Source organism: Rattus norvegicus, chromosome 19, assembly GCF_036323735.1.
Source record: "Rattus norvegicus strain BN/NHsdMcwi chromosome 19, GRCr8, whole genome shotgun sequence".
Lineage (NCBI taxonomy): Eukaryota > Metazoa > Chordata > Mammalia > Rodentia > Muridae > Rattus > Rattus norvegicus.
The window spans coordinates 15,593,246-15,614,111 of NC_086037.1; the positions used below are offsets into that span (position 1 = coordinate 15,593,246).

General features: G+C 41.7%; 1 protein-coding gene across 3 annotated transcripts in view; it reads left to right on the plus strand.

Annotated features, from left to right (window-relative positions):
- The window catches only part of LOC134483152 (uncharacterized), a 757,250-nt gene that overhangs the window by 531,596 nt on the left and 204,788 nt on the right, over positions 1 to 20,866 (plus strand). For 2 of the 3 annotated variants that reach the window (XM_063278402.1, XM_063278403.1), the window contains exons 1-2: positions 11,770 to 11,950; positions 12,985 to 13,144. The exons of the other annotated variant lie outside the window; for it this stretch is intronic. In XM_063278402.1, coding sequence (XP_063134472.1) covers positions 11,824 to 11,950; positions 12,985 to 13,144 — 287 coding nt within the window. In that variant the 5' untranslated portion in view covers positions 11,770 to 11,823. Of the gene's footprint in view, positions 1 to 11,769; positions 11,951 to 12,984; positions 13,145 to 20,866 lie in introns of those variants that run through there. 3 annotated transcript variants of the gene reach the window in all.

The following is a 20,866-nucleotide window of genomic DNA, read 5'->3' on the forward strand; positions in this document are numbered from 1 at the left end:
TGTGTGTGTGTGTGTGTGTGTGTGTGTGTGTGTGTGTAGTCCCTAACGAAAACTGTCAAGGTACATGCAGACATATGCTAATACTGTCCCATGGCACCTTGCAGGGAACACTGAAATGGTGGCCTGCTTTAATACAGCCTAAAACATGCTATGCATTGTTTTCAGTAAGGGTTTCACGTCATCACCACTACAGAGAGCAGGAAAAGCTTCAGTAGATATATGTTGCTCTTACCAAGATGAGGCCAAACCAGATCCCATAGACTGTCAGGTAGGATTTTATGGCAGGAAATTAATTTAGGGCTCAAATCAAATCTGGCAATTACAAACAAAGTGAAAAACACAAAGAGTCAAGGCAACCAAGACCTGTGGTTTGGGTTTTTTTTGTTTTTTTTGTTTTTGTTTGTTTTGTTGTTTGTTTCTTTTTTTGTATTTTTGTTGAGAAGATCCACCACATAGTCAACTCCTCCACAAACAAACTGCACACCATAGACAATACTTAAGTTGACACAATTAGAAATGGAAAGAGGGATCTAACAATAGACAATGAACAAATTCAACAAACATTAGGTCTTATCTCAGAGGCCTTTACTCAAGAAAACTGAAAATCTATTTGATATTGGTATTTTCTAGACAGATAACAATTACCAACATAAACACAGATCTGGGAAGGTACATGGATAATTCTCAGAAGAAAATAGATACAGTCAGTATAGTTTGCCCCTCCAAAAATTAAAAAGTGAAATCTCAGGCCATATGGCTTTAACGCAGAATCCTATCAGACTTTTAATGAAGACCTAATAACAATAGTGCTTCAATTATTCCACTATATTGAAAGAGAAGGAACAATGTGAAACTCCTTCTCTGAGGCCATAATCAACCTGGTGTCTAAACCACACAAGGAGCTCCCTACAGAGAGTGTAAGCCAGCCAGGGGGCCAGGGTGAGTGCTCATGGTGGGAGAGACTAGCAGAGGTGCTGTGGCCTTGGTGTGCACAGGCTTAGGGCTGGGGCAGGGTGCGTGGTGAGTGTCTGTGTCCACTTGAGCTGGGTCCCAGTGGGTGCCCAGGGAGGTCACAGGCCAGTTGTGCATCTTCTACCTGTCTGCGGGTCTTCTGGCCCAGCCAAGCACAGCCTTTAACCTGGACATCCACAAGGACAATGACATCAGGAAATCGGGGAATCCCCTGAGCCTCTCTGGCTCTGCACTTGCAGTTGCAGTCAGAGGAAAGCAGCTGTGAATTCCCCAACTCTTCCCAACCTCTCAGGTCTCCATGCTTTCCCACTCCAGAGAGGAGGAGGGCAGGGCGAGCTCTGCTGCTGCGTGTTCCATGCACCCAAAGCCTATCTTGTGGCTGGAGGTCACTGCTTGCCCCTGCCCCTGCCCCTGACCATGAACTTGCCCCTCCCCCTACTCCTGACCCTGCCTCTGCCCTAGGCACCTAGGGGAAGTGAGGAGAGCCTAAGGGACAGACTCCAGGCCAGGACCCCCAGAGACTTGTGTCTTCCTTTTCCTAGAAGTGTTATCCTCAATTCTCCACACTGGGTTTCTTTGCAGGAAACTGGCAGGTGCAGGGCTTTGCTGAGCCTGGGATAGTGGTGGGACTTATGATTGAGGGAAGTCTTTCAGGGAGATGGAGGCCTTTCTCAAACTCTCTGAAATCAGGTACCTTCCCTGATTTGAGCGCCCTCGGGAAGTTGGGAAGCCACTTTTCCCTGTCCTGTGTGACTTTCCCTGCATAGTGAGCTCTCCTGCAGGAGATACTTTCACATGCTTCTTTAAAAGCACCTGTTCCTCAGATCTAGCTCAGCTGTGAAAACAGGCTTCTTCAAGTCAGGGTGAGAGCAGCCCCTCCCAGCTCAGAGCTACAACTCCATAGGATCCTCCAGTCACAATGCTGGGTGGGTCCCATGGAGGAGTTAGAGCAAAGTGCCCCTTCTGAGAGTTGACTTCTGAGAAGAACAGACCTGAGAGAACAAAGTGCATCCCAGGGGAGAAAAGAGGCCTGAATGATTTTAAATTGGAGAAAAACCCCATATCCACCATCTAACAACCTTAGGTTTTGTGCATGTGTGGACTTCAGAACCTTAAGGTCAGATTTTCTGATAACAGCTGCTAGGTGAAGCTGAAGTCTGCAGTGGGTGGGATTGTCCCAGGCAGGGAGGGGATCTGACTCTGCAGGCCTGGCCAGCTTCTTCATTCTCCTGAAACTAAGTGTTGGTCAGCTGTAAATCTGAATGAGAGTTGGTTTTTGTCAATAAAAAGGATGACATTTCAAGTCTCACACACTATGTGAGACACACATTTACCCACGGGGGATTTGAACTCACTTCTATAGAAGTGACTGGGAGCCAACAGAGGAAAACATTCTCACCTTTAGCATTCTGTCTGTATCAGAGACGACAGGGACTGACTTCCTGGACAGACATGGCCAAGCAGACACACCGTGTAATAGGGGAAAACTGAGGTAAGAAATGTCCTGGGGACAGTGATTTCAGATTGTGCCTTTAGCCAGGAATCTCTGTTGCCATTAAGGCAAGTGGCCTTGGGCCTCCTAACTTGTCACTACGTCAGGGTGTCTCTGCTCTCACACCTGCATCAGGATCTTCTTAGATGAAGGCCTCTCTTTAAAAAAAAAAATAAAAGTGTATATAATGCAATGTTTCTCAAACTCTGGGCCATGACCACTCACAAAGATTGTATATCAGATACCTTGCATATTATGACTTATAAGAGTAGCAATATTAGTTATGAAGTAGTAATGAAATAATTTCATGGTGGGAGTCATCACAGCATGAAGCGCTGTATTACAGGTGTGCAGCACTAGGAGTGTTGAGAACCACTGCCATAGAAGCTGACACATGGGAGCAGACCAGAAAATATTCCTCCATTCACATAACAATTAAAACCCTAAATGCACAGATCAAAGAAAGAATATTAAAAGGGGTAAGGTATAAATATGCAGTAACAAATGAATTCAGACCTATCTGAATTACACCAGACTTCTCAACAGAGACTCCAAAAGCCAGGAAATCCTGGACAGATGTAATGCAGACCCAGGATCCTATACGCAGCATAATTCTCAATCATCATGAATGGAGAAACCAAGATATTTCATGAGAAATCCAAATTTAAACAATATTTTTCTCTAAGACACCCTAACAGATGATAATAGGAGGAAACTCAAAGACAATGAGCTAAACTATACCCCCAAAAAGCAAGAAATTAATCACCTCGAAATAATTTCAAAAAGAAAAAAAGACAAGCACACAAACATAATTTCACCCACAATCAGAAAAAGAAGAGAAAGCAGCAATCATTGGTCTTTAATATTTAATCAGACCCTCTCTCACCAATCCCCCAGCTCCTAGGGACCACTTTTGCCAGCCAAAGTGTATACAAGAATGGGTCTATGGTTCTAGGTCACTGTGTAGAAGAGGATTGATTGACTTCCCTGGCATTAATGCAGTGGTAGGCCCTTGGCTCTGGTGAGACCTGTTGCCCACCAAATAGGGATCCTAGAGTTGTCAGGTGGGAATGGGTATGTGTGGCCAGGGAGCACTGTCATTTAGGCAAAGCTGAGCAGAAATGGGAAGTGAGGCTTGATGAGGGGATACTGGAAAGAGGGCCACAGTTAAAATATAAGTAAATAAAATAACAAATTAATAAAATAGCCAAAAATAAAATAAATAGTAAAAAGGTAAAACAAAAATTAAACCAAAACAAAACAAAAGAATCCCCTGTAGTGTATTGGCCTAATTCTGCTTGTATTTTAATTCTAATTTGGAGAACTCAAGACTGGCTAACCCCCCAAAACTGACCCTGCTCCCAGTTAACTGTGATTATAAAGAAGCCACCAGCCAACAGCTGCACAGCAGAGGGATGGGGGAGGGGAGCTTTGAGGGCTTTGCTAGAGAGGATCATGAGGAGGGAAGAAGGAAGAAGAAGCTGCCAGAGAATAAAGGAAGAACTTGTGTGATGGAGAGGGGAGAGGAAGAGGACAGCAGCCATGGTTAAGGGAGAGGAGAGCCTGGTCCTGAGGGCTGTCCAAGGGGAACAAAGAGCAGCCAAGATGCGACACAGTCAGTAAGAGTTGAGCGTTATTGTTTGGAAAGTAGATCTGATACCATGGAGGGCAGCAGCTGCCCAGCTACTGTACTGACTAATGCACACTAAAAATAAATTTAACAAAATATAACCAGTAAGACAGCTCTCTAGAGGATCCTAAAAGGAATACTTTAGTTTGAGGGAAGGATAAAATACCAGAGAACACAGGAGATAAATTAACAAAAGTAGGACAGTTAATCAAAGAAGGTTGTGAAAACCAGAAAAATTAACAAAATGACAAAATTTAATACACAGGTTTAGATAATAATTACATATCACTAAACTCTGTATCTAGGATGGTGGGGCATGAATTCTGCCATGGAATGAACTCAGAAAGGTGGGGTTGGGAGAAACATGTCTGGTTAAATAGTCCACCAGGTTCACATTGTGTCAATGTGATTTAATCTAAGGACAAAGAAGTGGAGCATCTCTCAGGGCTTTCTTCTAATCCCTTGTAAGGATCACTTGGGTGTGGCCTCAGTACTTCATAATTCTTGCTAGGTCGGCGAAACTCAAGGAAGCTTGAGATTGTCATAGCACAGTATTAGGCTAGATATACTGAGTAGATGATACTAAGTTGTTCAGATGGTGATACCCGTTTGCATGTGTTCTTAATGTGGACCTAAGGAAAGAGAGATCAAGGTCATTAGAATTGAAAATCATTCCCAGTCCTTTTCTACCATGCCAGACTGAAAGGCTGGTAGGGAGAAAGTGGTAAATTATAAAGAATTAATAGATGATGCTTTGAATGAAGGGTTGGTTTTTGTGCTGGTTTTTGAGAGGGTCTCAAGTATCACATGTTGCCCTCTCCCTGGCTGGCCCGGTTCACTTTGAACTCAGATAAACCTGCTTCCACATCCCAATAGATAGTCTTACAAGAGGGGCCTCTGAGATCTCTGAGGACAGCATTAGCCTTTGACAGTTGAGGTGTGTAACCCACAACTATAGTTTTCGCCACGTTTTTCCATGTCCACCACCTATTTCAGATTGTTGCTGTTCTATGCCTGACAATCAAGAACACAGAAAAATAACCTGATACAGAGCAAGGACATGGTGATCACATCCTTTCCTGTTTTCTATGTTCTAGATGAGTTTCGTTAAAATTCCAATATTGCAGAAAGCTTTATATAGGACCCAACATATTAAGGGTCACTATGCACTGTTCTATCTAAAATGGCCTAATCAGAACTGACTACCAGACAACACTTCCTGCGAACTTCCTATGAGAAGCTTAAGTTTTTTGTGTTTTTCTCTTTTTCTTTTCTTTTCTTTCTTTCTTTCTTTCTTTCTTTCTTTCTTTCTTTCTTTCTTTCTTTCTTTCGCTTTATAAGTTTAGAGGAATGTATTTTGGGCAACCGTTCTGCCCCTAATATCTTAGCTATGGATGTGATCAATCAGTGTTAGTGTATGCATTCAATAAAATGTCCATTTTTGACTAAGGTAGATGCTTCTGTGTTTTCTGGGGTGACCCACTGTCAATGTCTAGTGAATTGAGGGCCCTGGGTATGGTCGCATATCACCAGGACACAGGGGGCACAGAGCAAAGGCAGAAGAAACTGCACGCAGTTGTAAGCTTTATTAGTCCTTATAATGCTAGGAATATGCAGTAATACAATTCTCATTTTGTCAAGATACCATAAGATCATTATTCCCAGGATACCAGGAACAACTAAGGGAAGACTAAACAAAGAAATATGAATAAACAAAAGCTTCTTCTCAAAATATTCATATAACAAATCATCTCTCTTATTATAATCAAAATATACTCACCATTACCAAGAGAGCGTTAGAACTGCTTCCACAGAAACGGGACACAGCAGAACATAGTTTAAGGCCAAGTGACAGAAACATTTTATTCTCCAGGTTGGCATTCCAGCTCCTACTTGAATCTGTCACCAGGCCTTTCTTGACCCTGCCTGGGAGCTGCATCTCTATGTCTTAACAATTCCTTCTTTTTTCTTTTGTTTTAAAAGAAACACTATCCATGACATAGCTACATGTCCTGGTAGGGGTTTAGTCATGTAAAAATAAAGCAACATAATATACAATGTACATAAGATTATACCAAAACTAGCTCCTCCCAAGCTATGGAAAATCGTTTGAAGCCAAGCCTTGGGATCTAATCCTGTCAATTGATCAGCCAATAATTTAGATATTTCCATTAGGGGTAGTATCTTCTAGCTGTTTACCAAAAGACAGCATCGTATCTTATTTCATCGAGCATCATATTTCAAGGCATTAATTACTTTTGTAGCACTTTCATCACCTTCTAAATAGGCTTGAATTAACTTCCAATCATGTTCTGTATCATTATCCATATATTTATTAACACAAAAGTAGTAGGATTTCAATCATATCTTAAATCCTCATATTTTTCCAAAGATAACATCTTTCGACCCAACCATTCTACTGTTTGTTTTGAAATACCTACTTGATGTTGAAGTCTAATATCAATTTTAGTTTGCACTATCCATAACTCATGCGAATCTTTATGCCAGTCTTCAACAAAATGCTTTATCTCAATAGGTGTTTTTAATGCTATGCTGGAAACCGCTGTAAAAGTAGAAACAGAAATAAGGCTAACTATAGTTGCAACAATGACTCCAAGAATTCTTTTACTTCTCTTCAGCAGAGTATTAAAAAAAAACAATAATGACATGATTAAGGGGATCTTGAGACCAATGACATCCCAAATTAACAGGTATCAAGACAAATATTTTTGCTGCATATAATAATAGAATCTTGATTCATACTAAACTGAACAGATGAATTAATACATGAATACAAATGACAGCTAATATAAGCAAATCCATTATTAAAATTAAATATACATATTAAAAATAAATATGGCATAGTGTTAAGCTTTTCTTTCTTAAACATCGTAAAATTATACTGAGAGGCAGATTGAGCAGGCCAAGAAAAGCTTCCATTAGCAAGCACACCTTCTTTTAATGCAGTGACAGTCTTCCACAAATGAGCTTGAAACTCAGTAGGATCTTCCACAGAGGCCAGTCGGTTATCAGCAAGGCCTCCATCTCCACATTCCGTCAGCAAGCATCCATTAAGGCTTTCATTCTCCTCTCAGTTCATCCTGGTAACATTTGACAAATCACAAGTGGTAACATTCCATTCTGAACATGTATTAATGATTGGCCATAAGGACCCCAATTTATTCATTTATCTTCAATAATTTTTCCAAACATGCCAGGGCAATATTTCCAAATCCATGGGAGATATTTTAAGCCTACATAAGTAAACCGAGCACAAATAGGATATACTGGCTGGCTAACAAATGTAATGTTATTCCAATTTTGGTTATAGACAAAGCTGTCAATCCTGGAGCTTGTAACAATTATTCTGGTAATCGCCAATTTTAATAACCCATTTGTAGGCCTGGTCTCTTTCCTAAACACAAAGGCATCTTTAAACCAGCATAAGGAAAATTATACAGAGCTCCATCATATCTATTCAAAAAGTCAAATTATTCCAAAGAGATGATAAAATACTTGGGGTGGTGTATAAAACCACATCTGTTTCCCCGCCAAGTAGCAGGTTCAAATAAAGGTGGATAATCAATATAAGCCTGATAACTCGCATTGGCTGCAGCAGAAGAAACCGTGAGTAAAGCACACACTGCTAAGAATAAATGCTCAGCAGTAAAGGGCTTTCCTGAAGGAGACAACATTTTTTCCTTTCAGTGCTTAATCGCTTCACCTGACCCCACACAGGTAATGGAGTTGTCACTGCAAGGATCCTTATCCATTGTCATTTCTTGACATTAAGAGAAGCCAGGGCCTCAGTAATGGAGGACACCTCCTTCGTCTCGGGAGAACATCCATCAGGAGAAAATGTAGCTGGTTTAACTGGATTCCTTTGAGGGTAGGGTGCGGTTCTTATCATTCTGGGCTTGGATCCATCTCCCGGGTAACCAGAATTGTCTCCCATCCTGTAATGAGACAAAACCCTCTCCCCTATATACAATGATGTCCCTTCCTGCCATTCAGCATCTCCGACAATTTTATCCATACTGTCTGTTCCATGCCTTCTGGGGGGAAGTTAACAAAGTGTCTATCGGCTATTGATATAACTTCACCTTGTGGTAAATTAAGAAAATTAATAACATATAATGCTTGTGCCAATATTACTCTGGGACTGGTCTGCAAACTCCATTCAGGCTGCATAAGGTCATCTCTTTTCCTCCTTTTTGATTTTATAATTTGTCATTTCAGGGTATGGTGAACCCTTTCAACAAAAGCTTGTCCTGGTGAATTGTGTTCTATATGAGTAATATGTACAATATGATATCGTTGACAAAATTGTTTAAATTGATAAGAAATATATGTTGGTCCATTATCAGTTTTAATTTTAGAAGGCGGTCCCATAACAGCAGAAGTTTCCAATAGATGCTGTATAACATGAGCAGTGCGTACTCCTGGCAATGGTGTAGCCCATACAAATTTTGAAACATTATCTCTGCTTACATGGATATATGAAAGACGACCAAACTCAGAAATATGGGTTCCATCCATCTGCCACGATGTATTAGGTTGCATTCTTCTGGGATTAATTTCAGATGGAATACATTTTATAAGTGAAGGCTCACAAATACCACAATTAGCAATAATTTGTTTGGCTTCAGAATAGGGAACCTTATATTTAATATGCAAATATCCAATATTGGCATAATTATGCCTGTTTTCTTCTGGGGTAGCAAATTCCACTAATTGATCTACCATAGGATTGCCAAGTGTTAAAGATCCTGGCATTTTTGAATGTGATCTAATATGTGCAATGAATATTCTAGAGTTTCATAATAACAATAGTCCTTTAATATGTGAGAATAACATTTAATATCGGCTTAGATGTAGAAACAAGAGCAGTCACAATATTCTGTACTACTCCTACAACATAAGCTGACTCAGCTATAATACTTTTACATCATGAGTAAAATCCTGGAATACATTAATTACCGCTAATAATTCATTTTGTTGTACTGACCCAAAAGAAGATTCTTGTACCCAAAATATATCTTTGTTCCAATAAGCCATCTTGGTCTTAGAGCCATCTAAACACAGCAACAGCAGATGGTAATGGATCAACAGAAATTAGTGCATTTATCAAGTTCATGAAGTTTATAGTTGGGGAACTTGTTAAGATTAAGAAACCTCATAACATACAGAACATAACAGGGTATGTGACCAGCACCTCACAGTTCAATATCAGGTTTTTTTGTTTTTCTTAGTTTGTTTCTTGGCATCCATGATGTGGAGGTGTATTACAGAACAATAGGAAAGAGCTGGTTGCTGTGTAACAAATTCGCTGCTATTAAGGTATGTAGGGGGGCAAGACCTCAGCAGTAGCCCTTAAGATGGGAAGGAGATGATGTGTTTGATAACTGAAAGGAGCTGCCTCAGCTGTGTTTCTCTGCCTGCTCAGTGCCCATTCAACACCACTCTGTCCCTGAAGAGGAACTCAAGGTCTGCCCCCTGCTGCCTGTGAGCCAGGAAGAGGCACAGAAAGGCAAGGCCACAGCGCTGGTTTCCAATTACTCAGTAATGCTGGATTTCCAACAATGTACTCCTATACACAAATACAGTGTGGTAAATTACAATAGATACTAATCATTTCTTACATAGGGCAGCAGTTGATTGACTACAACTAATTCTATTCAAAAAAAAGAAACCTGGCTCTTGTGGAAATATACAAAGAAATATCTACGATAGTGGGGAATGAATTCTGCCATGGACTGAACTCAGAAAGGTGGGGTTGGGAGAAAGATGCAAGGTTAAATAGCCCACCAGGTTCACATTGTGTCACTCAATTTAATCTAAGGACAAAGAAGTGCAGTATCTCTGATGATTTACTTCAAACCCCTTGAAAGGATCCCTGGATACTGGCCTCAGTACATCACACTTCTTGATGGGGCAACAACACACAAGGAAGCTTGAGATTGTCATAGGCACAGTATTATGCTACATATACAGAGTAGATAATACTAAGATGTTCAGATGGTGATATCCATTTATATATACTCTTAATGTGGACCTAAGGAAAGAGAGATCAAGGTCCTCACAATAGAAAGATCAGTTCCATTTTTTTCTACCATTCCAAACTGAACGACTGGTAGGGAGAGAATGGTAGATAATCGAGAATTGGTGGATGATGCTTTGAATGAAGTGTGGGTTTCTGCACTGGTTTTAGACAGGGTCACAAATATCCCATGTTGCCCTCTCCCTGGCTGGCCAGGTTCACTTTGAGCTCAGATAAAACTCCTTCCACTTTCCAATAGATAGGCTTACAAGAGTGGCTTCCAAGAACTGTGAGGACAGCATTAGCCTTTGACAGTTGAGGTGTGTAACCACAACTATAGTTTTAGCCACGTTTTCCCATGTCTACCAGCTATTTCAGATTGTTGCTGTTCTATACCTGACAATCAAGGACACAGAAAAATAACCTGATAGAGAGCAAGGACATGGTGATCACATCCTTACCTCTTCTGTACGTTCTGGATGAGGTTTGTTAAAATTCCAATATTGCAAAAAGCTTTATATAGGGCCCATCAGATCAAGGGTCACTGTGCACTGTTCTATCTAAAATGTCTAATCAGAACTGACCACCAGATAACACTTCCTGCAGTCCTCATATGAGAAGCTTGGGATTTTGTTTTCACTTTTCCTTTTCTCTGTCTTTCTTATTTTTTGCTATATAAGTTGAGAGAAAGATAGTTAGGGCAATGAATTTGCCCCCAAAATTTGAATTATGGATGTGATCAATCAATGTTAGTGTGTGCATTCTATAAAGTATTCATTTTTCACTATGATAGATGCTTTTGTGTTTGGTTTGGTGGCCATTTCCCAGTGTACAGGTGCTGGGACCTTGCTCTATCCACTTAATGATGTTTATAGCCTCATTTTAGACCTTTCTGTGCACCCCCTATATCTCTTGACTATTTTATTTTTCTGATAGAAGCTCATGGTATATCTTACTCAGGCCTGTGAGCAGTGCTCCTTTGGCGACATTGGTGCACAGAGGAGAACCCCACCACGAGCATGAGGTTCCCTTCACTGGTGGCTCCAATATTGCACTTTCCTCTGCCAACTGGTCTCCACACTTTTCCTAGCACTGTAAAGATTTCAACTCTTCTCCTAAGGAATATTCTGGCAAGTGTCGATTGCTAAGCACATGACTTCATGAGTGTTCCCCTAACACACACCCATGTTGTAACCTACCATGCAGACTACTTCTTGATGTGATTTAAAGCACCTGTACATAATGAGACAGGAGAAATTTTGACTGCATATTCAAGCTAGTATGAAATCTCAGGAAGTTTTAATGGCTAACATTGGTGAATGAGGACAATTTGAGTTAGGATGAGACATTTTGGGGCAAGATATGGAAGGAAACATTCATTTAGATGCATAGGAATTACTAAGGTTTTTTTATAATCAAGCCTTGAAGAAAATTTGGCTTTGGAAGCAGGAGATGCTCAGTGACTCTGCCCCAGGAAAGTCTCCTGGAAAGGGCACCTCAGCTTATGCTCAGTACAGAAAGATTATTAGCAGGGAGGCAAAGTCTGCTCCCCATGACATCTGCTGTCCCTTCTTGGACATTCTATTGTCTCCTAGAGAGTTCTGGCATCCTCTGTGATGTCACCAGACATCAGTGACAACCAGTGCCCTAGTTTCTCTCAGTCTGAGTCTGGCAGTTATAAGCTAAGACATGTTTTCCCGTCTTCCCAAGCGTTTTGGGAGGGGGAACGTCGATTGTGGACAGACTAGAGTGAAGGAATCTGGCCTTTCGTCTCAAAGTAATGATGGACAGAGACAGCACTTCTGGGGAATATTTAGTAAGTTCTGGGCAGTATATTTTGAGCTCCCTGTCAGGGGGGCTGCAGTCTTAAGCTGACCTTTCTAGCAATGGGCCACAACAACTGGAGCATCTGAAAAGGAATTGAATTTTCATGAATATCACAATTCCTGAAAGTCAGGATTTCAGAACTTTAGTTTCCCCAACCCCACAGGGAGTATATGGTAAGGCCAATGCTATTATCCTGTGAATTTCTGGCCTTTACTTTTACAGTGAATTTGTTAGGTTACATTGATATAATAACACGATCAGGAGTCATGGAGGGTCCACCTTTTCTGAGTTTAGACAGGGCAGCAATGTATTTCACTCTCATTGCTTCTTTAAATACAGTGGATATCTGACATTAGGAACAGGGAGAAAATTGTGCTCCAGGCAATAACCTTATGTTCTTAGACCTCCTCTGATTTCTTCTAACTGGCAGGGTCATCATTAGCTTTATATATTAGAGGTTGTGTGTTACACACATTTTTCTAAAATACCAAAAATGTTTGGAACATGTGGACCAAGATTCAGCCTGTAACCTATTGGAACTTCTGGGGCATTTGTTATTTCATATAGGGGAATTGATAAGTCTGTTGAACATGTCCTTCCTGGAAATGTGTTTTAAATCCAAAGTTGTTGGCCTAGAGTATCAGGGTAGGACATCTGAGTGTCTCCAATCACTCAAGTTTTGTGGATGGTGAATTTATCATCTGAGTTCTGAAACCACAGGGGTGAGGGTCCTGAAACCAAGCTGTACCCTGGTCAGTTGATGATAATCCTGGAGAAGCCATCTCCGTAGTACATGTAAGCACCTGATGTCCGGCATAGGGCACACCTGGCTGCTTACATCTCTTGGTCTCTATAGAGTAGTGGGAGAACTGAGATCCACTGAGGACGCCTCTTAAGGATAGACCAATCGCCTAGCAGTGACACTGGGTTCCAGGCTTGTTCTCCTGTTTAGGCCTAACTGTGGTCTATGTACACTCTATGCATTCTCCCCATGCAGGTTCACTTGTGTTCTTCTACCTACAGATGCTAGGAGAGAAACATCTTCCCCTGAAACTGCCCCAAGTGAGAATCAGGCCAAGAAGGAAAAAGAGAGGCTGATTAAAGAGCTGCAGCTCATTACCGAGGAGAGAAATGACCTGAGAGATCGCCTGAGGTTTCTGACAGAGAGATCCAAAAACAACAGGTATGAATCGCTCCAAACGCTCTTGTTTCATTCCTGGGTCTGCAAGGTCACCTTCATCTTATCCTATTAAGGTTTTGGGTTCTAGAAAGCTGTGCCTCCCTAACCACCCTGTGCTAAACCTCACCTCCCATATAGAGGAGATTCAGAACCTTGACCCTTCCTGAGGAGCGAGATGGAAAATGGACTCATCTGCTTCCATTTATTGAAAAGCAGAACTTGTGGTCTGAATGAAGAATTCGGGGATAAAGTCAGGGAGAGTGAGTGTCTAGTGTGCATTTGCAAAGCCCTTGACAGCTGGTGGCTTTGCAAGATTGTAATTGCAGTGAGTTTATGGTGAGTCTCTGTACTTGCTAGGCAGGGACTGAGTGCTGGAAGATCCAGGCAGCAGCCTGAGGGGTCTGGTCCCAAACAGTTCATCTCAATGCTTGACTAGAAGTTGTCAAGCTCAGGCCTGTTTGTTATTGTCTGTGTGTCTGTGGGAGCCCCTCGGACACAGCAATGGTGCATGCATTTCTCCTGGTTCTCACAGTGCTCTCTGTTTCCATATTTGCTTTTCTCTTTCTCTGACTCTGTTTACATTTCTCTTTTTTTGTGGGTGTGTCTCAGTCTGTGAGTCTGTGTGTGCATACATCCAAATGCATATGCACAACCGTTATATGTTTATATTTCCCTCCACACCTGGAATATAGGAGTCTATGTCTTGGCCTGAGTATTTACCTGTAACACTTTCATGGTGATGCGAATGCTTTGTTCTGGGAGCCCCACTGTCAACAGCACAGTTCTTTGCTTATGTGGCCACGTTTGCCTGTATATTTGTATTCGTTGTGCAGATTATAATTTTGGGTTGATATATGGTCTGTTATCAGGACAGGAAAAAGGAAATCACAGGATTCTGGGTGCGTTGGGGGTGGGGGAGCATGGGGAGGTGTGGCCTAGGCTCTTGATAGCTCAACTGGCTGGACTGCAGATTTCCTCTTGATTGAATAAAGGGAGCCAGGGAACCCTCCATCTGGATGCCGAGATTCTGGTGTGGTGGACGCAGAAAAACATGTTTCTGAAGCTGAAGAAGGTCCAATATGTAGAATTCAGAAGGTGTCCTTCCAGGACTGGTGTAGTACAGGACCCACCCTGAGTTCATATCTTCCTAAATGCTGATGTTCATTGTATTCTATCATTTGGGGCCAGGCCACACTTCAGGCCAAATCCATATTATGAAGACCTGGAGAGAATGGAGGAGGCGGTCATGTCAATTCTGCACAACTTAGAGATGGAGAACACTGAGATCCATGAGAACAACCATAAGCTGAAGAAGGAGATTACCTTCTCTAGGTAAGTCCTGGTCAGAAAGGCTGTCACCTGTGGAATGGCCATTTCTGATTTCTTTGTTCTGGATTGGACGGTCTTCAGCTCTGGTTCTATCTCTTGTGCTGTTTACACATCAATGTGCCAGGGTCATCAGGACTCAGTTTCAGTTCCATAAAAGTCTGTTACTCATCCCAGGATTGTCTAGGCATCTTCAGAAGGCTCTAGATAGAACAGCACTGATTGAAGTCAGCAGAACGTTATTAGGCTGACCTGGGCCTCTGGGGTCATACAAGGTTTTACAACACTCAGTGCGTGGACCACATGGTTAGCATGACCTTCTCTTGGTTCTACTGACCTCTTTTGCGGGTGTTTGCCAACTACTAATTGATGTTGCCCCATGCATTGGGCTTTCATGGATAGATGTAGATCTGTGTTCTTTTTGAGAGATGTGGACAATAATTGGTGCTTGAGCCAAGCAAACAATTTATTCTTCCCTGAATTAACTCTTTGTGGTTTGTGCAGCAGCATTATATGTATCAAGATGCATTTTATTAAGTCTTCATGGGTATCTGGGACCTGGTAGAGTTAGTGGTACTTGGGAGTAGGAATGGGAGAAAAGGGCAGCATGATCTTACTATGCAGACTGTATTTCCAGAAACCTGCTCAGCCAGCTCCTGATGGAGAACACATGCAGGAAGAAGTTGGTCCCACGGAAGCAGGGGAGCAAGGAGGGACATCTTGAGTGTGCACTGAACCAGAAATATTTGGTTGACTTCAACAAGAAAGATAAAGACCAGCAACGTCCAGACCCAGCATCATCTGGTAGGGACAAGCAGCTGTGTTAGCTTAACAATATCTGATAAAGTTTGCCAATTTGATACATCTTTGCTCTCTCCTACCACCTTTCTAATTTACACTCACAACCAGCCAACCACCTCATGTAATGGAATTGTTCATTGCTCTGTCTATGCACAAGTATTCTGGGAAGTCAACCACTTTTCAGAAACTGAATTATTTTGCAAGTATATTTTGCTGCTCTTTTTGAAGCTGCATTATAGAAATGGTGACAGATCAATAACATATCACATTATTGCACATGCACGTGATAGATTGGATGCTATGTAGAGTTTTGAACAAGTTCTTGGTTCTTGACAAATGACAAGTGGTCATGTGACTTCTTGTGTAGGAAGCACCTTTCCGGGATAAGAACCAAGTGCAAATGTCAAATTAGTACTTCTCTTTGGCTTTAACCTTGGTGACATATGGACATCTCCTTTCTTCCTGCAACCCAATGAGGTCCCTTCCATTGCCCTGTACTTGGTTTGCACTGGTATAAGTCTGGGTCCCATGTTGGCAGCCCACATTACTGTGAGGCTTGCTGGAGATTTTGCCCTGCCCACAGAGTTAGCAACAGTAATATCAGTTAAAAGGTCCATGTCGACTGTCCAATAGAACTGAGGTGGTAGAAGGCAGCATTCTGACAGCTGGCTTGTGTTTCACCACCAAATCAGTGTCTGAAAAACTGCCTTCCTCTCCCAGGTCTCAGAAAGTGCAAGAGAGCTGGAATTGGACACACAGCAGTAAGAGAGCTTCCTGAAGAATAAGTTGCTTTCTCAGGAGTCCCTGATGACAAACATCCTGAACGGTAACAACATTTTTTGGATGAGTATTCTTCCTCAGAGTTAATTTGTCACTTCTTAGAGACCCTAAATTTATATAACACTAAGCCAGCCTGACTGATTGAGGTCTTACTCACTTTCTTCTTCAGAAAACACCACTGGAGAGACAACTTGGGGGACCACCTTTCATTATGTGTGCTAGAGGAGAAACAGCAATACATCTGTGCTTCTAAATGTTCGTTAAGAATATGCTGTTTAGAAATATTTTTGTTATGATTTTAATTGAAGTTTTCTTTTTGTTGTTTCATATTAATATGTTCTTGTTACTGTTTTTCACTTTCCAATATTTTTAAATATTTTTATTCATTCATTTTAATCCTGTTTTGTTGTAAAAATGTATTCATTATGAATAAATATTGATTTCTATCTCTTGACTCTTAAGACCATCATTCTTATTCAAGGGTTCTGTCCCCTCCTGAGGGCTTAGAACTGACAGCTAGAGATGGATCTCTGCATGTTCCATGGAGCCTGGGCTAATAAGTGAATTCAGAGTCACCAAGGGGTACTCAGTGTGACAGTGTCTTTTGTGTGGATAATGTGGCTTTTTCTCGGCACACACTTTATGATGTAATCACTGACATGCTTTACCCAATTGTTAGGGTCCATGTGGTTCTTCTGAGAGAGCAGCAGATGCTCTACCCTGTGAGTCATCACCACAGCTCCTGCAGGTGGCTTCTGTTATTCCACATGAGGTCCTGTATTAGGTGGACAGGATCACCTCCAATTAAATAGAGAGATCTCAGGAGATGTGTGTTCACAGGGAACTTACTGAGCCGTGCGTGCTCAACGTGTTAGGTTGCCAGGCATCCGTACAGGGCTCTGGTGTTCCCACTCCTCATTGTGGGTCAGGATCATCCTCCAGCATCACTTAGTTTCCATATAAGAGCAGATCTTTCAACTGTTATCAATGATGACCATATGTATTGTGCACAACTGTTAAAATACAGAAAAGAAGCTAGCTTCTTCTAGGCCAGCTTGGCATAATCAGTTTTTTGATTGTTAGCAAGAAAATTATTTTAATCTGAGCCATTTAGGGAGGAACCTCAAGAGCATCTATAGTGAATGTAGCCTGCAGCTGTGAACACAGGTTTCTTCTGGAGAGCAGGCCTGTGCAAGCCCAGAACCTAGGTGGGACAGTTCAAGCTACCCTTTTTCCATGGCCAATCTGAGATCGTATTGAGAATGTATTTTTTCCAGTGACTGATTTCCAATTTATGGAATTGAACTAACTTACTGAGTGTGGAGGTGACTCAGAGAGTTAAAGTACAGAAGGAATAATCCAGAATGTCCACAAAAGCTTGCTGTCACCCCAGGGCTTTTAAAAGCTCAGCAGCTAGAGAAGCAATGTAGAATTTGGTTATTCTCATGCTTAGGTCTAGTCATTCATTATAAGCTGAACATAACACAAAAAGTGTCCTCTGTGTCATGATAGAAAGTAGTTGTAACTAGATTCACCCCACACTATCACATCACTACCATATTTGAGGTTCTCAGTTACTATCTAAGAACCTGGAAGAGGCCTGGGTCTTGCTACACAAACTCATGATTTATGTCTTCATGACACTGTGTGCTTTGTTCTGTTAATGCTACCATTGGCATACAACACCTTGGATACTTTGTACTGACATCTGTGACATGAGACAATAGTTCATGTCATGCCTAACCTAATAAACTGTCCTTAGAGTACAGTGTAGACAGAGGGGCCTTCTTTTCCTATGAGATAGCAAACCATTTCCAGTCTTCAGTCAAGACTGACAGCCATTGTCCAGTGCCTGCCTTGAGATGTCCACATTTTCACCTGAGAATCTTCATCCAGGCTGCTCTGTAATCTTGTAGAAGATTAATTGTGTTCCATCCCTAGGATTTAATTCAGTGTCCCTGTACTTACCCGACATGCTCAAATCTGTAGGTCCTACCCTAACCCTGTGTTCCTTAGAGAGAAAGAAAATAAAGAACCACATTGCACTTGAAGTTTCTCCTCCAACAAAAGTTGAGCCTGCATAGGGCCTTTAAGTAACTCTAAGCCCCAGCTTCCCCACAACTCCCTCCATTGATTCCATTATTGATGTGTTTCATAACTGCTCACTTTATTTTTGGTGTGTAAAGAATGTGCACCATGTCAGTAAAGGCGGTGTGCGTTTGTGTGTGTGTGTGTGTGTGTGTGTGTGTGTGTGTGTGTGTGTGTGTGTGTAGTCCCTAGTGAAAACTGTCCAGGTGCAGGGAGACTCATGTTACTACTGTCTCATGGCACGCAGGGAGCACTGAAATCGTGGGCTACTTTAATACAGCCTCAACCGCGCTGTGCATGGTTTGCAGTGAGATTGTGATGTCATCCCCACTAGAGAGAGCAGCATAAGCTTCATTTATTACATGCTGCTCTTACCAAGGTGAGGCAAAGCCTCATCTTATAGAGTGTGTGGTAGGATTTGATGGCAGGAAATTAGTTCAAGGCTCAAATCAAATCAATCAATTACAAACAAGGAGAAAAATACAAAGAGTCAAGGGAACCATGAGCTGTTTGTAGGTTTTTTTGTTTCTTTGTTGGTTTGTTTGCTTGCTTTTTTTTTTTTTGTTTCCTTTTTCTTTTTTTTTTCTTTTTTTGTTGAGAATATCCACCAGACACACAACCTGTTCCTGAAACAAACTGCACACCAGAGAGACAATACCAAAACTGACAAAATTAGAAATGAAAAGGGGGATATAACAATAGACAATGAACAAATTCAACAATCCTCCCTGGTTTGAGTGCCCTGGGGAAGTTGGGAAGCCACTTTTCCCTGTCCTGTGTGACTTTCCCTGCATAGTGAGCTCTCCACAGGAGATGCTTTCACATGCTTCTTTAAAAGCACCTGTTCCTCAGATCTAGCTCAGCTGTGAAAACAGGTTGGGGGGAGGGTGGCAATGGGGGAGGGTTGGGAGGGGAACACCCATAAGGAAGGGGAGGGGGGAGGGGGATGTTTGCCCGGACACCAAAGAATTATTATTAAGTATTAAATAAATTTAAAAAAAAGAAAAAATGTCCTGGGGACAGTGATTTCAGATTGTGCCTTCAGCCAGGAATCTCTGTTGCCATTAAGGCAAGCAGCCTGGGTCCTCCTAAACTTGTCACTACATCAGGGTGTCTCTGCTCTCACACCTGCATCAGGTCCTCCTCAGATGAAGGCTTCTCAAAAAAAAGTATGTAAAGCAATGTTTCTCAACCTGTGGGGAGCTACCACTCACAAAGATTTATATCAGATACCTTGCACATTATAACTTATAAGAGTAGCAATATTAGTTATGAAGTAGCAATGGAATAATTTTGTGATGGGGGTCACCACAGCAAGAAGAGCTGCATTAAAGGGTTACATCATTAGGAGGGATTTGAACCACTGCCATAGAAGCTGACAGATGGGAACAGACTCCTCAGATGAGTAGAAACCCACGGCAAGTGATACTGTGTCCCACCCTAGAACCCAGAGGCAGAATCTATCCCAGGAGTCTGTGGGTCACCTTGTCTTAAATTCTCCCAGGGTCAAGAATAGCATTGATCATCTCAGCAGAGTCAGCTTGCACAGCCCACATCAGGCCCATGGCTTCCCTTTACAGAGAAGATGTGGGTCTAAGTGACAGCCAGTGAGACTGAGGGGACCCTGATACTCATTTGCTTTGAGCTGTGGTTTCTTCACCTGTAAAATGGGGGTGTTTCTGCTGAATTGGGTTGTTGTGGAGATTAACAGAACATACAACCTGCTCAGTGTCTGCCTGGCATGGACCCTGCTGGTTAAATGGAAGCTGTCGATGATGACGAAGGTAAAAGTAGAATATCTAGCCCAGTAGTGTTAGATGCCGGGCGCCAGGCAGGGTTTGTAAGTAAGGATTTTGTGATGCTAAGACAGCCTAGTATTAAAACAGAAGGCTCTTATGTTAAATTTTTAAAAAATGAATCCAGTATAAACTACCAATATGAAATAATCATACTCAGAATTGAGCTAATTACTGTGAATTCATTTAGTTTTTCATTTTCTGCTTCTATTTTCAAGGCATCTAGAGTAGCACTATACGAAATCCTAAAGCCTTCTCTTATGGTGCTACCCATTCATTCCTCTCTCCTTGAGGACTTCTCAGGTGACTTAAGAAAACCTGATTTCCTTTCAGATTGTCCCCAGCTGCTGTGATCTCTCTGTCCATGGGCATTGCCAAAAGCTGCAGAGCCAATGTGTTGTTTTACAACACAAAATTTCCAGACATCAATTTTACCAATGAAGTCTCAGGAGTCAGATGCTGAATTCAAGTAAAGCTCCCAATTGTCCTTCCTAATTCATTGTCCCCCCAGAAGAAGAGCATTGTAGCTCCCTCTGCACACTTTCTTAAAAATCCTTCAACTCAAAGACTTTCCATTGCCCTAGTCATCTTCATTTCCTATCAAGTTGTGCCTTGATCTGCTCTAGACCTAAGTGCCCTTTAGCTTTGCAGTAAAGGTGTGAGGTAGGTGAGGTGAACAGTAATAAAGTCCATGTTCACAGTAAACAAAGAGCTCTTGCATTAAATGTCTGTGCCCTGGCGATGCTATACCACACAATAGTTTTTCATGAAATAATACATTCATGAAGATCAGAGTGTGATCAAATATTTTGTAACACAACTTAGTAATGTTCTCTCTATTACATAAGTCAAGTACTATCCTGTTTATTCTGGTCTTTTTCTGTCATGTCTGTGTGACTCACCATGGGAATCCCAAAGAATATAAATCCTGGGC